Source organism: Prionailurus bengalensis, chromosome F2 (genome assembly GCF_016509475.1).
Source record: "Prionailurus bengalensis isolate Pbe53 chromosome F2, Fcat_Pben_1.1_paternal_pri, whole genome shotgun sequence".
In the NCBI taxonomy this organism is placed as follows: Eukaryota; Metazoa; Chordata; class Mammalia; order Carnivora; family Felidae; genus Prionailurus; species Prionailurus bengalensis.
Genome location: NC_057353.1, coordinates 54,806,908 through 54,821,527, shown reverse-complemented (window position 1 = coordinate 54,821,527; position 14,620 = coordinate 54,806,908). Strand labels below are relative to the sequence as shown.

At 43.3% G+C, this 14,620-nt stretch overlaps 1 protein-coding gene across 3 annotated transcripts in view; it reads left to right on the top strand.

The window, feature by feature from the left end:
- Positions 1-14,620, top strand: part of SYBU (syntabulin) — a 113,643-nt gene that overhangs the window by 31,485 nt on the left and 67,538 nt on the right. Inside the window, exons 1-3 of one of the 3 annotated variants that reach the window (XM_043601615.1) lie at positions 3,508-3,647; positions 7,376-7,459; positions 9,179-9,383. In XM_043601615.1, the coding sequence (XP_043457550.1) occupies positions 7,436-7,459; positions 9,179-9,383 (229 nt within the window). In that variant the 5' untranslated portion in view covers positions 3,508-3,647; positions 7,376-7,435. Of the gene's footprint in view, positions 1-3,507; positions 3,648-7,375; positions 7,460-7,930; positions 8,062-9,178; positions 9,384-14,620 lie in introns of those variants that run through there. The other 2 variants (XM_043601618.1, XM_043601616.1) reach the window with 2 other exon arrangements.

The window sequence follows — 14,620 nt, the reverse complement described above, 5'->3', positions numbered from 1 at the left end:
GCGGGTCTCTCCAAGTAAAAAGAAGAGTGGGGGGGGAAGGGGGAGGTGGGAATGAGGGAGTGAAGGGCTAGGAAGGGGAAGGAAGGGGAAAAGAGAAAACAGAAGAGGACAGGAGAGAGAGAAAGGAACTCTACATGGGCCAAAGTTATAATAGGACCTATCCGTCCTTTGAAATTCGTTTTAAAACACCCCTGGAAGCCTCAGACCCCAGACTAATGGGGATACTGGCAAGCCCTCAGGATATTGATCTATCAAGATGCTAACACAGTGAGTAGTGTAGCAGCTTATGGCCATGCCCATATCTTCTCTATTGGGCTGTGAGATACTTGAGGACAGGAAGCTGTTCATCTTTGAATACTCTGGAAACAGTATCTGAGCCAGTGTGTGGCTCAGAATAGGAATGGAATAAACACAGATGGATGGATGGATGGATGGATGGATGGATGGATGGATGGATGGATTGTTGGATGGATGGATTGTTGGATGATAGGTATCAGGTCATTTATCATGCCTTCCACCTTTTTAATCTTATTTTGGGAAGAAAAGTCCTGTCAGCATCTTTTCCCATGAAAAATTAATTTTCTTTCTATCTCATAAGTCACCTGAGGAGAAACTTTAGTGTATGTGCTCCTGAAGCAAGCACTTGGGGAAAACCTTAGTGCTTCCCTTTAATAAAAGTTAAAATAAAAATCTTCAGGATAAGGAGAATATGAAAAAAGCAAGCAGGAGATAGAAATGGTGGTTGATCCTGAGGGAGAGAGGGTATCTATTAAGCTCTACCATGTGCCCAACATAAATGATAGGCTTTGCAGTTATTCTTATCTAATCCTTACAATAGCACTATGAAGTAATTACTGTTATTAAGTCCATTTTATAGGTGAGAAAATGAGGATCAGAGAAGTTAATTTCCCCAAAGACATTAACTTGTACAAAATGTTCTTCTTTCTGTCCTTCCCTCCCTCCATCCCTTCCTCCCTTCCTCCCTCCCTCCTTTCCTTCCTTCTTTCCTTCCTTCCTTCCTTCCTTCCTTCCTTCCTTCCTTCCTTCCTTCCTTCCTTCCTTTTTTAAATTAATATGCACTTATCATATGCTGAGTCCTAGAGGGGTTAAGGTAATCTAAGGCTACCCAGTCAGAAAGAGGCAAAGAAGGGCCTGTGGGACAGGAGAATCCATGTCCTTTATTAAACTGCTTTCTTTTCAATACAGATGTCTTTGCAGACTTCAGGAAACTCATTTCACTCTCCTGTTATCCCTTGAATCAGCATCATATCATGGCAGGCCACTAGCTGGCCTTCTATTTGAAAGGGACACAGATGTTTCTCTACCACCCTCTGAGTTGAGGTCATTCTCAAGCCTTGAATTTGCTAATTCTCCATCATATTGCTGGCAGCTCTTCATGAAACATTTGGCTGGTCCAGCAACCACCAGGGCCAGGAACCTGGGAAGATACCCTTGAGCTTCTGAGTGTCTGGCTGCAGCCCCAGCTGTTTGTCAACAGTGGTAAGGAGGACCAAGAGCCTAATATCCTGTATTAGTGCCCAATCATAGGAAAACAGAGGGGAATAACTTCTGGGAAAACAATGGGCATGGGAGCTTACCACAGCCATCCAGAAATAGCCAGATGCGATGGCCTCAAGAGGCCCCAAGTGAGAATTTTATTCTCATTTCAACAGTCCTGTTTTTGATTCACAATAGATAAGCCTGAAGGCAAATACACAAAAATGCTAACAGAAGGAATATGGATAACTGATGTTAGGGCAATGAGATGGTGAGTAATATTTTTCTTTTCCCAAATTTTGATGATGTGGTTTTTATATCTTTAAAAAGAAAACATTAAAGCTATCTTTAAAGAAAAAGTACTTATTTTCCCCTTTGATTAAACAGTATTCTAGAAATAGCTAAAGAGGACACACAGGCAGATGAAACAACATTGGCTAGTTTCCCAAATTCTGGATTTATTTTTCTGCAGGAAAGTGGCTACAACTACATAACAGGGGCTAAATTTACTCATTAGGCCACAGGATTTCAGGTGATGAGGGAAAGGTGTTCACAGCAGTGTCCTAGGAGGGCTCTCAAAAGTATAACCGGCTTGCTTGGTGCTTCAAGATTTCCCCTGGACTCCTGCAGCTACCATCACAGGAGTTGGCCTCTAGGGGTGCTCTGCTCCATTTTGCTATACTGCTCTGGCCCCTTGAGTAGACAATCTCAAAATCCTTCCCCACTCCCTCATCTTTTAGCAGAAATAAAGGCAAAATTTCAAAAAAGAAGAAGGAGAAGGAGAAGAACATTTACTAGAAAGCTAAATGGAAAGATCATGGAAATAAACGATATAATGGAAAACAGTTTCTTTTATCTTAATGTAACTCAAATCTAGCCACAGATCTGCTTTCTAGGAACTTAGATCATACATTTCTTTTCTAAACCTAGACTGGTGTGGATGCTGCATGAATCCTTCAGAGCCTCCAGCCTGGGGTACCTGCTCTGCCCATTCCATGTGTGAAAAGACTCTCAGCCTCATCTTCTCTCCAGGTCACTGCTTCCCCGCCCTGGGCTCAGGCAGTTTTCAACAGCCTGTGCTTCTCATACTTTCTGGTCTCTTGGTCTCCTAAGAGTGAAGGTGATTTTCTCTCCACCCAGAATTCAGCCTCTGGATTTAGGCCTTCCTATGTCTACCTTACAGATAACTTTCTTTGCCCTTTCTGTAAATCTGTAAGACCCACACATCTTGCTGTCTTGTCCAGTCATTTGAAGCTTTTCATTAGGTAAATGTCAAGACTCAGTTTCTCCTATTTGGGTGACAACCTTGACACTCACACTTTCCAGAGCATCTTAGTTTTAGTTGTTTGAATCTACTGCCCCGATAACTATACACATACTTGTCCAACCACGTGTCCCCAATTTGTTCAATACAATCACCATCCCTATGTCTTTGGCTGGTATCTGTCCCTATTCTTAAAAATGGGCAAAAGGCCACAAACAGCAGATGGCATTTGGGGAGGATTACCTCATGTTTGCTCCCCCATCAGACAAGTGGAAGATGGTATCTGTACCATCCTTCAAAGCCCCCAACCCTCAACCTCTCTGCCTCTTCAGCTGGACTTTTCCTTAATTCCCGTTCTTCATCTGTGAGATGCCTCTGACTGAGGGCTCTGCAGAGCAGAAATAAGTGACACACTCTGAACCCATTGGCTGTTCTAGCTGGCCCTACTTCAGGCTACCCACTCCCCTCTCTGACCCAGGTACTCTCTGGCCCCCCTCCTCAGGGAGAGATCTTGTAGAATTCTACTCATTACAGTTTTACAACAGCAAAATCCCTTAACCATAAAGTAACATTAGCACACATAATCTAAGAGGAGGATTGATCACTCACACACACTTCTAAGGGGAAATGGACTGCTCTCTCCCTGGTGAGAAAAATATGGGTCTCCACCCCACCACAAAAAAATCCCAGGATGCCCCAGAATGCAGTTTCTTCTCCTCATGACGTGTTGTAAAGCACGTCAGCTGCTCCTTGTTGCTGTGCAGATCACCCAACATCGGGTCACTGAGACAGAAGGCAGCGCTAGCTCACACAGCTGATAGGATTAGGAGATGGTGCTTTGTCAGCCTTGACTGAGTCCGGAGAAGCCCTCAGCATACACACGCAGGTGAGCTGTGAGGGAGAGCAGAGGTGGGGGGGTACTGCAGTAGGTCTCGGTTGTATGGTGGAGATGTTTTCTCTTTGCAATGCATTTATATATATTGTCTTTTCTCTTAAGTTTGCAGGCTGGGGGGTTCCTATCAATAAAAACCTGTCCTTTTTCACTTCTTTAATTTTAGGAATTGGCCACATGCACCTCATAGGATTTTTGTGAGGTTCAAGTGAGGTTCTAAAAATAGAGCTCTGAAAATATAAAGTTTTGTATAAATGAAAGAGATTATTCATTTGATAACTATAAATTTCACATAAACAAAGAAGTAAATAATATATCCTAGATTTGGGGGGCATAATTACCTGCACATTCTTCTTTTCTCCCCAAACTATAACACCCTATCTTTCCAGTTCCTTCCCAGGCCTGGGCATGGATATTATTTATAATCTAGATGGGTTCTAGTCTTCTAAAGCAGCTGATATTTTCTAAAACCTAGCATTACACTCATCTCTAAAGGAGAAACCACAAAATTACAAAACGAGACTACAAAATAAGTAAGTAGAAATGGAAAATGATGCATGAGAACATTTTAAAGCAGATGAAAGATGAATATAATATGCTATAATAGATTATATCTCTTTGGTGGTATAATCCAAACGTTATAAGACATTTCTGTTAATGACATGAGAAACACTTGAATGAAATTAAAGGCAGCATAGATATTATCATTTGTAAAACTTGCCTTTTAGAACAGCAGAAAAACAGGCTTGGGTTCCAAAAGTACAGAGCTAAGAGACGTTAGAACACTAAATCATCAGCCTTTCCCTCGGCAGGGTTGCTATGGTGACAGCGGGGCTACTGCACAGCCTCTCACTGCCTGCACTTCTGCAGTAAAAGCTTTCACTGAACACATGTTGGGTTTTTTAGGCACACACCCCATCATCAAATACAAAGACATATTGGAAGCAGCTTTATCTGAGTCATTTGCAAAACAGAAGTTGCCTATTTTCTTTACCCTGTACTGATGGACTTCTTATGGGCTTATAGAACTCACTCATTTATCACCATTCATTTGACTGTTGTATATTGAGTGCCTTCTGTATGACAGGACCTGTACTAGGTACTGCCTGTGATCCCTGGCGAAGACAGACAAATAAATAGGGAATTCTTATACAAGATCTTAACAGCTCTCCTGGGATGAATTTAAAACAGGTGTCCTGGAAATATGTAAGGACTGACCTTGGAGGGTCAGGAGAGGTTTTCTGGAAGAAGCTGTTTCTAAAATGAAACTTAATGTATCTTTAGGAGTTGAAGGGGGTTAAGGGGAGTCAAATGCAAGAAATGCTTTAGACGGAGGGACCAGCATGTGAACAGTTTCGAGGAAAAATAAAACATGACACCTCCAGAGAACGGAAAGTTCTACAGTTTGAGGGTTATCCATTTGTAGGTGGAGCAGAGGTTGGGAAGGGGGGACAGAGAGGAGGAGCAGGTAAGGAGGGAGGATGGTGGATGAGGAATGGTAACAAATGAGATCAGAGAGGTAAAGAAGGCCAGATCATGAAAGGCCTCTGTGCCACATTCAAGGGTTTGAATATTAGAGGACACCTGAGAAGTGGTTAATGAGTTTTAATGAAGAAACATGGCTTGATTTGGCCATTCAGAAAGGCCTTGTGGAAAAATTTAAAAACTGGCAAGAAAGGAACAAGAGGCACGATTGGGAACAAGACAACTTCTGTTAGACCACTACTGTAATCATCTGGGATGTTTGTGGTTTAGACTCTAAATGCAGATAATAGAGTGGAACGGTAGACAGAAGAAATCAGATTCAAGATATTATTACTAGAGTATCTTGGAGATGACTTGGTGGTTTCTGCTATGTGGGGGCTTTATGAGGGAGAAGAAAAAGTCAAGAATGACTCTGAGGTTCTGATTTGTACAGCTCAGTGGGGAGTGTTTCTACTATGAGGCCCCCAGACTCAATTCTCAATTCTCAGTAGTGAATTCAGAAGCACATTTTGGCCTTAACAGTGCATTTCTATATCATACTACATGTCCTTGGGCATATAATTTTGGAAATAATAGACTGTAGGAATCATCACTTTTCTGAAGTCCTTATCCAAGACAATCTGGGTATAGAAAATATGAATTAATCACCCCCTCTTTCCAAATAAAGAACCCTAAGACTACCAGGCTCACTGCTTAAGAAATCTAAGTAGATTGAAAAGTCATGAAGATGTATGCGATAAAATTTCTTTAGGAATATAGGAAAAAGGCAAATTGATTTCTCTAATGCTCTGATTTCAGGCTCTCTTTGGACTCATACCGTGCATTCCTAGATTTGAGATTTGAGGACTCGGAAAAATGTTGTCTGCAGGGCAGACAGATGGGGATGGTGGTGGTTCAAATATAATTTTCAAGGATTATAGTCCTCCCATGTACAACACTGTGTGTAAGGATCAGACTGTGTCCTGTCCACATTACTACTTAGAATATCCTCCAATTCTGAGTAAAGGACATCTGTTATTATATATGTTGACTTGCGTAAGATTAACTGTAGTAATTGTAATAAGTAAGGCCCATGACCCAGCTGATGATGTCTATTTTAAGTCCTCAGTTGGACAGATTTTAAGCTTTTTGAGCAAATTTGTATGTCTCACAAATGCTTTTTCTGTCATGTGAGAGGCCTCAGCAAATACTGAATGGGTGACCTGAACGTGACTCAAGTGCCCTTTGGAAAGTTCTGTTCAGTCAACTGTTTTGGGTACAACTGTTTTTATTTTCCTCATCTAATCTTCACAGCTACCTTCGAGGTAGATACTATTGTTATCCCTCAATTAAACGAGGGTAAACTTGAGGTTCAGAGAGGTCAAGAACTTTAAGGTAAAGGCATCGGCTGGAAGAGAGTAGTAGTGCGCTGGGTTTCTGAGTTCAGGTGTAGTGCCCTTCCCATAGCAGTGTGCCCCGGGGCGCATCCCCGGCCACCGCTTCAAGGCAGAGATGGAGAAAAAAAGGCTGCCCTCGCCTTTAAACAGCCTGGCTCTCCAAGCCCTTGGGAACCGGCCCCGTCGTTTTTTTCCCTGCACTTTCTGATGTAAATCCCCCAAGGAGAATCTCGGCCTTTGAGATCCCTGCACGAGCTGCTGTGTCAGTCCTGCAGCATTGGCTTGGCTGGGGTCCGGGTGCAGGGGGACCCGCCCCATCTCTCTCTGCCGAGGTAATTGTGGGGAGCCTTATGTTGACTAAAAACCAAGAGGGCAGGGAGGGGCCGCGAGGGAAAAAACTTTCTCCATTTTGGCTCTTCGTGATATCGCAGTTTTTCTCCGTTTTTCTCTCAGACGTGCACCCCCTTCAAACCGGACCCTAAGGTGCCAAAGCGAGGGGGTCGGGCACCTCCAGGCTGGAGATGTTCGGAGCCCCGGCCTGCCCGCCTCGCGTCGGGCTCGGCAGAGCGGGAGGGGCGCGCGGTACTAGGGGCAAGTCCCGGCGGCGAGGTCGGGCGGGCGGACCCGACGAGCCGCCCGGGGTCCGGCAGGTGACGGGGGTGGCGGGGAGGAGGCGGCGGCGCCCCGGGAGCGGCCGCGGGCAGAGGCGGCGGCACCACGTGTCCGGCCGGGGCGGGGCGGCCGGGCGCGCCCTCGGAGCCGAGCGAGCGGCGGCCGCGGCGGCGGCGCGTCGGCCCCGCAGCACCCGCCGCCTGCACCCCGCGCCGGCTCAGCGCAGTGTCCTCGCTCCCGTGCCCGCAGGTGCCTCCTCCTGGACGGCGGCGGCGGCGGCGGCGCGGGGACCCGGCGGGCAGCGGAGCGATGGGACCCCTTCGAGAGACCAAGGTAAGTAAGGCACGTCGTGGGGGCGCGGGGGGCAGTGTCCGCGCGCTCCGCGGGGCCCCCGCCGAGCGGGTCAGGTGAGAGCTGGAGGGGTGGCGTACAGAGTCGCAGGGAACGGGGACGAGGAGGTGGTGGGGACGATGGGAAGGCAGAGGACATTTGTTCAGGTGACGATGAGACCCAGGAGGTGGAGAGATGGTACCGGAGGAAAAGATTTGAGGGGGTGACACGAGGATTAAAAGATTGACTTTGGAGGGTTAATCCATCTCCTGAAAATGGGGATTTGGGATCTGGCTCTCAAATGATGCCCGGTTAGTGATGTGAATAAAAAGGATTTGGTGTACTGGTGACTGAGAAATAAGATCCCCAGCATGTCAGCGACCCAGCATTGGTTCAGGGTCTGCAGTGTGCCCGAGAGTGGCTGACGTGTGATACCTGCTGGGTGACTGATGTGCAGAGCAAATCCAGAGGCTGGGTGCGGCTTTCGCCCTGGATGGGGTAGATGCCTCAGCGACCTCAGGAGTTCCCGCGGCTGAGGCTTTCCCTTCAATTCCTGCACTGTGCAGACCTCCCAGAGATGTTTACTTTGGCAGCGACCCTTCCTGGTAAGCCGGTGGAAACGGGCAGGAGGTCATGTTTCCAAATAGTGTTTGTTACTAATCCAAAGGCCTTTTTCGATTGCAGAGGTTGGAGGAAGCAGTCAGTTTTTTGCAAAGAGCTCCTCCTAGGAATCCATTTTAATAAGGCAGGGCGGTGGTGACCCCGAAAAACACTGGACTTAAAGCTTGTTCTGCTTTTAGATGATATGCCTTGTTGGCTAAAGATCTTTAGCTCTTTTAGCCTCAGTTTCCTCATCTGTAAATAGGGATTTAAATTAGTGTCCTCTCTATGGCCTGGGTTGTAAAGATCAAATGAGGTAATAGTTGGGAAAGCACTTGAAAAATTGGAACACCCTGCCAAAATATTACTTTTTTTGCATTTTTAAAACCAAGGCATGGTTCTGTATTTAATGCTGTATTTTTAAGAAGAGAGAGAGAAAACTCTCTTCTCATGGGTGTTCTGCAAGGAAAACAAAAGCTAACCAGGATGTAAAAGGTGGAGCCATCTTACTGGGTATTGGATTTTTGTTTGCTTTTCTGTTGGCAACAAGCCTTGTGTACCAGGATATTAATGAATAATTAAGATCCTGGCCGGAAGAGGAGGGATTTGAAAGATAAGCCTGAATGATCCATCAAGAAAGAATTGTTCCAGGTATAGGGGGCTACTTTGTGAGGAGACAGGAAAGAACAAGTCAGGGAAAGCAAAATGGAAGTCTAGAGGAAATCAAGTAATAAGCTGGAGTGTGCTGTGAGTAATAAAGAGCCTTTGAGAGAAGCAAAAGCTTGAATGTGATAGAAGAAGCCAGAGAGGGAAGGTGAGTTAGGAATCGCATGGGAGGAGGGAATGGCTTTCCTGCTAATGAGTGGAGGTGTGTGCCTGTGCATGCACACACGTGTGTGTGTGCACACACACCCATGCCCAAGTGTGTGGTCTTCAGAAGATTTGAAGGATTAGTTCAGTGGCAGAGTTTTGGTGTTCACTGAAGCAACTGAGATAAGAGGTACTTTGTAAAGATACAGTATTCAGAAATGTGATTTCTTAGAAACTGAACCCAGAAGGAACAAACAGGAAAGAGGGGGAAACAAGTTTCCTATTGTTTTCTTTTTAATGTCCGATTTTAAGAAGGAGCAGAGAGTGCAGCATCATGAGAAGGAGATTTCCAGAAGCCGAATTCCCCGTTTGATTCTTCGGCCCCATCTGCCCCAGCAACAGCACAAAGTGTCCCCAGCCTCTGAGTCTCCCTTCTCTGAGGAAGAGAGCAGAGAGTTCAACCCCAGCAGCTCTGGGCGCTCAGCGAGGACCATTAGCAGCAACAGCTTCTGCTCAGGTATAGTACCCATGGGAGCCACACACAATCACCAAGTTTGTGCTCTGCTGGTGCACTGTGAATGGACTGGAGCATGCCCCTTAGAGCCTAGATCTGCACTTCTATTATTAGGATGAATTGTCTGAGGTTGCACCTTTTTGGCTGTTTTAACCTTCACATATAGCAGTTTCGTATGGTTCAGTCCTGATGGAAATTCATACCTATTTTTACATATTATTCTGGTTTATAATTTACCATGTGAAATCTAACTTCTTTTCCTATGACCGTTTAAAAAACTATTCCTTTGTTCACTCTGGGAAATGTATTTGCTTACATTTTATACCAACAGCCTTTATAAACCTGTGTACTTCCAATTATGGAATCCCTAAAGATAAAACAACTTCTAATGAATGAGGTCAGGATCAAGGAGGTTTATATCCCAGGGCTGGGCCTGACCTTGTAGTTTTAGAGGAAAAGAGCACAGGCTTTGTCATGTGTCAGACCTGAGCTGGAAGCCCTGATCTTTTCACCATTTACAAGTTGAGTGACCTTGGGCAGGTTGCTTAACCTCCTTGAGCCTCAGTTCTTATATCCATAAAATGGGATGATAACACCTACCTTGTAGAGTTGCTGTAAGATTGAATGAGACCTAAAGGTAATCCTAATGCAGTACCTGGTTAATAGAAGCACTTAATAAATGATGGTTCTTAATAAGATGAACTATAGATGTCAGTTTTGGCACATGATTAAGAAAGTTTCCTTAAAGTTGTGAGCTCATTTGGCAAAGGCATAAATCTCTTCATAGCTTCTGAAGATGCCACCATTATCACTTGACAGAGCCTGTTATAACCCATTAAAGCATGTGACTTGGAAAGACTTGTATTCTTTGAGAAGTATTTGGAAATGGAGTAAACTTTAAAAGAGTGACTGTCTTGTTAGTAATGAAGAATGTTTCATAGTGGCTAATTTTTAGGGCTTACTCAGGGAAAATGTAATTTTCTATTAACACATGTATGAGAAGGAACATAGGAATCAAGATGCTATGATTAATGCCCCAATTTAGCAGGATTCAATATTATTTTTAGTACCAGTAACTATGTTTTTCAGTGTGCTTTTAAGTGCAGCTTTGGATTTCTTATATACTTTGACAAAATAATCCCCATCCCTTGCATAAATTGTACATTAGAAATACTGTATTGACAATTTTTTATTTTTCTTTGTAAAGCCTCAGATGCTCTGCTTGATTCTGAAAAAAAAATTCTATCAAAATATTATATTTTAAAGCTTATTTCTTACCATTTGGACTTTATGAATCTAATTTAAAGTGGAGACCCACTGATGGTTTTGCTCGGTACTTTTGCAAGAAGAGAACACAAAGATCCCTAGGACCTGGAAACGTGTTTACAGAAGGCAGTGCTGTTTGCTTTCACTCCATTTTGGAGCTCAGGAATCACTGTTTGAGTGTGAATGAACCCAGGGGATATCATTCCAAACTGGCACGCTTTGTTTACGTAACTCCATTCCACATTTATTCCCGATATTTTCTCCACATAATCGTTTTCTCTGTGACTGACTTCAAGGTGAGTAGTGTTAGCAAGGAAAAAAAAAAAAAAGGAAGTTGATCAAAACAAAAGAGAAACTCCAAATATATTTTAGAAAATATATTAGGCAAATCAATAAAATTATAAATTTTGGTCATGAATCACTTTCTCCAAGACCCATTCCTGGGTGGTTTCTCCTTCCCAGGAGACCTGTCTCCCACTAAGGCCCTAATGCTGTACATGAAAATCGAAAGTAGATATTGATCCTTCTGCCATTAACTAGCTGAGAATTGAGTGGCAGAGGCTTCTAATTATGGGTGTCTATAAACCTGTCTTTCCATCGTTAGCCTTGCATTCAGTCTCCGAATAGGATTCCCCCTGTTCCTGGGCCTCATCTTTCTGTGTTGGTGCTCCCCAAGGTTTGGGTTGGTGCCTTTCCTTCAGTGCCTTCCTTTCCTATGGAGCCCTGATAGACCCCAAGACAGCTTTGAGTGCTGCGCTAAAATTGACAGGAGCCCCCTTTGGGGGCGTGTTAATGATGCTTTAGGAGGTCAGTCTGGGGATGGAAAATAAATGGGTTTGGTACTATGGGGAGCATTAAAGCTGCAGGCAGTGAGGTAGAGAATGTAAAACACGTCCAACCAGCAGGGGGAAATAGCTGGTTTTAATCCAGCCACTTTAACACTGAGGCCAGAATATGTGTTGGCTGCTTAATCATGGCAGTTAAGTCAGAGACCAAGGTACAGGCAAACATTAAAAATGCCATCTTCTGTTAGGATTAAATTAAAATAATTTAGAGAGATCTGTTGCTGCCATAGCTTCATTGCCTTACGGTGATCATTCTGCATTAGCTTGTGTTCTTTATAAATCATCACACTGACTAATGTGAAAAAGGACAGGCAGAGCTAGGGGGATTCTTACCATCAGGTATGAAATTGTGGAGGAAAATGGTCCTCAAACACAAAGCGATTTAATTTGAAAATTACATTTTCAGAACTGCAAGCTAGAGACTCTTTTCCCCAAATTCATATCAAAGGCATTGATTGTGAAGAGCTTCATATGTTCTAAGATGCTCAGTTTTTAAAAGAAGGATGTGGTGAGTTTACATGAAGTTAAATTTACTTGATCTAAAGAATTACCCTTTATTTTGAGAGTCTGACTTTTTATCCTTTATATATTGTATTATATTATTTTGTTATTTTATAATTTTATATTATAACAGAATGTCATGATAGTGGATGGTGGTTAAACTTGAGCAGAATAAATGACAACTCTTTGTTGATGTGTTCCCCACGTCCACCATATGTTTTTCTTTTAATTTTACTGATCTGTGAAATTACAAGACTGGGAACCATGTCTTTGCAAAGCGGCCTGTCCATTTTTGCCTACTGTATTCCTTCCCCCACTCCCCGCCTTTCCCCTATCTTCCCACGGGAGCTTTGACAAGGAACATTTAATGACTTGATATTCTATATGCTAATTTGTGTGTTGTATCTATCTCATTTCAGAAAGAAGGAGTTGTGTGTGACCTTTTACAATTCATTTGGGGTATAATCCCAAAGAGCGCTTCCTTTAATAGCTTCTTAGTAACAGAATTTCTTTGAAGATATGAATGTGTTTTGTGCACTCCAACATCATTCTTCTGATAAAACAGTCTATTCTTTACAGTTTGTATTTGGTCTTCGTCATTGTGACCTTAACTGGGCACAGTAAAGTTTATATGGTATTGGAAGCCAGGCCCTATTTGTGTGCATGGCAAACAAAACATTATATATTCCTAGTAAATATTAGCTAAAGTTTTTTTTTAAAGAATACATACAGAAGTATAGTTAATAGTAGGTTAATAGAAACAAAACACCTGCTTTCATGTCCACTCTCACACTTTTAAAGTTTAACCGATGGTTTGGTATAACATCACCCCAACTTCCTCCCCCCCCACCCTCTTTCCCCTTGTTTCTTGTTTTAACATGCCCACAAGAAGTGACAAAACTCATATTTGTGAGTTGTGTTCTGGGTGTGGCCCATTGAATCTAGGCCTCTGTCCATTTTTCTCCCCTTTCTTTGTTGGTAGTGAATTTTGTTTGTCATAATACCGTGACTCCAGACATTCTTAGAAAAGCCCCATGACCTGGCTGAGTCAGTCAGTCACCTCCATCGGTCACCTGCCTTGGTTAGCAGCCTGCTGTGCATTTCCTCCTTGCTTAGTTGAGGTAATAATTACCCCTTACGCCTGGGAGGCAGATGGATTGCTGGGTTTTACTCTAGTTCTCCTTAGGGTGCCTTGTAAATATGGCAGGTGGAACAAATTATGTGTAGAGAACACGGGTTTTTTATGGGAGACCAGTGATTTCTCGGAGTTATTTCCATGTTGCTAATGTGCACACACAGGTATATAGGCAGGTTTGTGACTTAACCCACTAAAACATGTACCAGGTGGGGCACCTGGGTGACTCAGTTGGTTAAGCATCTGACTTCAGCTCTGGTCATGATCTTGCAGTTTGTGAGTTTGAGCCCCGCATCAGGCTCTGTGCGGGCAGCTCAGAGCCTAGAGCCTGGAGCCTGCTTGACATTCTGTGTCTGCCTCTCTCTCTGCTCCTTCCCTGCTCATGCTCTGTCTCTCTCTCTCTCTCTCAAAAATAAATAAACATTAAAAAAATTTTAAAACCTGTATCAGGTCAAGACACTAAATGGTCAAAATCCAGGATTCTTTGCAGTGGAATCCTGAGGAAGGTGTTTGTGGAAAGTATTCTGGTTTTTACAGTGACTGGGAAGAAATCCTTCTTTGAGTGCCAGTGACCTAGAGGTAATCATCGTTGCTATTTGTGGGAAGAACAATTAAGGCAAATTACAACCTGACTAGTGCCCTGCTGTGACATGACAATACCTCCAAAAATTTGCCAGGCCTTGCCAAACAAATATTTCTGCTTTGCTTCTGTCCAGTTGAGGAAGCTTGGCATCTGGATAGAGTAAATCTTTGAACATAATCATCAGAACTGAGATGAACATTTTAAAGTGAAGTGAGCTGCAATACTGAATTACACTCTAATTGAATGACTGCCAACCTGCTGTGAAGAAAAAAACAAAGACCCTAAGACTTTAGTATCATTTTAATGAGTACAGGACCCAGGCACAGTTGCATAATAGATATTTCAAGTGCTTAACTGCCTCAGCCACAGAAATAAGCACCTAATGATATGGGTCACAATATAGGCAATATTTCTTTGAGGATGTGGTGACTGCAATTAGGAGGGCAAGAGCAAAAATTTTTGCCATTTAATAAAAGACCTACTGAGCAGTGGGGATGGTGAATAGTAACCATGATGGAATTGGATCAGGCCTGAGAGCAGATTATGGTACCATGAGAATCTTTTATGTTCTAAAATACTAAGGTTGTTCTAAAATGATCTGAATTGTTTCGCAATTCAGAGAATGGCATTTGTCTACTTTCTAATCCTCAGGAAAACTTTGTTTGAAATGCAGATGCCTTGGCCCCACCCTAACCTATTATCTATTATCACAGAATGGGAGGGACCCAGGAATCTGTATTTTATAGGCTTTCTAGATGACTTATACCTACTGAAGTCTCAGCCTCAATCCTTTGTGGTCTGTGTGTGTTTGGGAATTTTGTATGAGGGACGTGAAGGGTATGCCCCAGTAGCATTGCAAGATGAAGAAAGATCAAAGAAGATAGAAGTGGTGGCCAACCAAGCTGTTTAA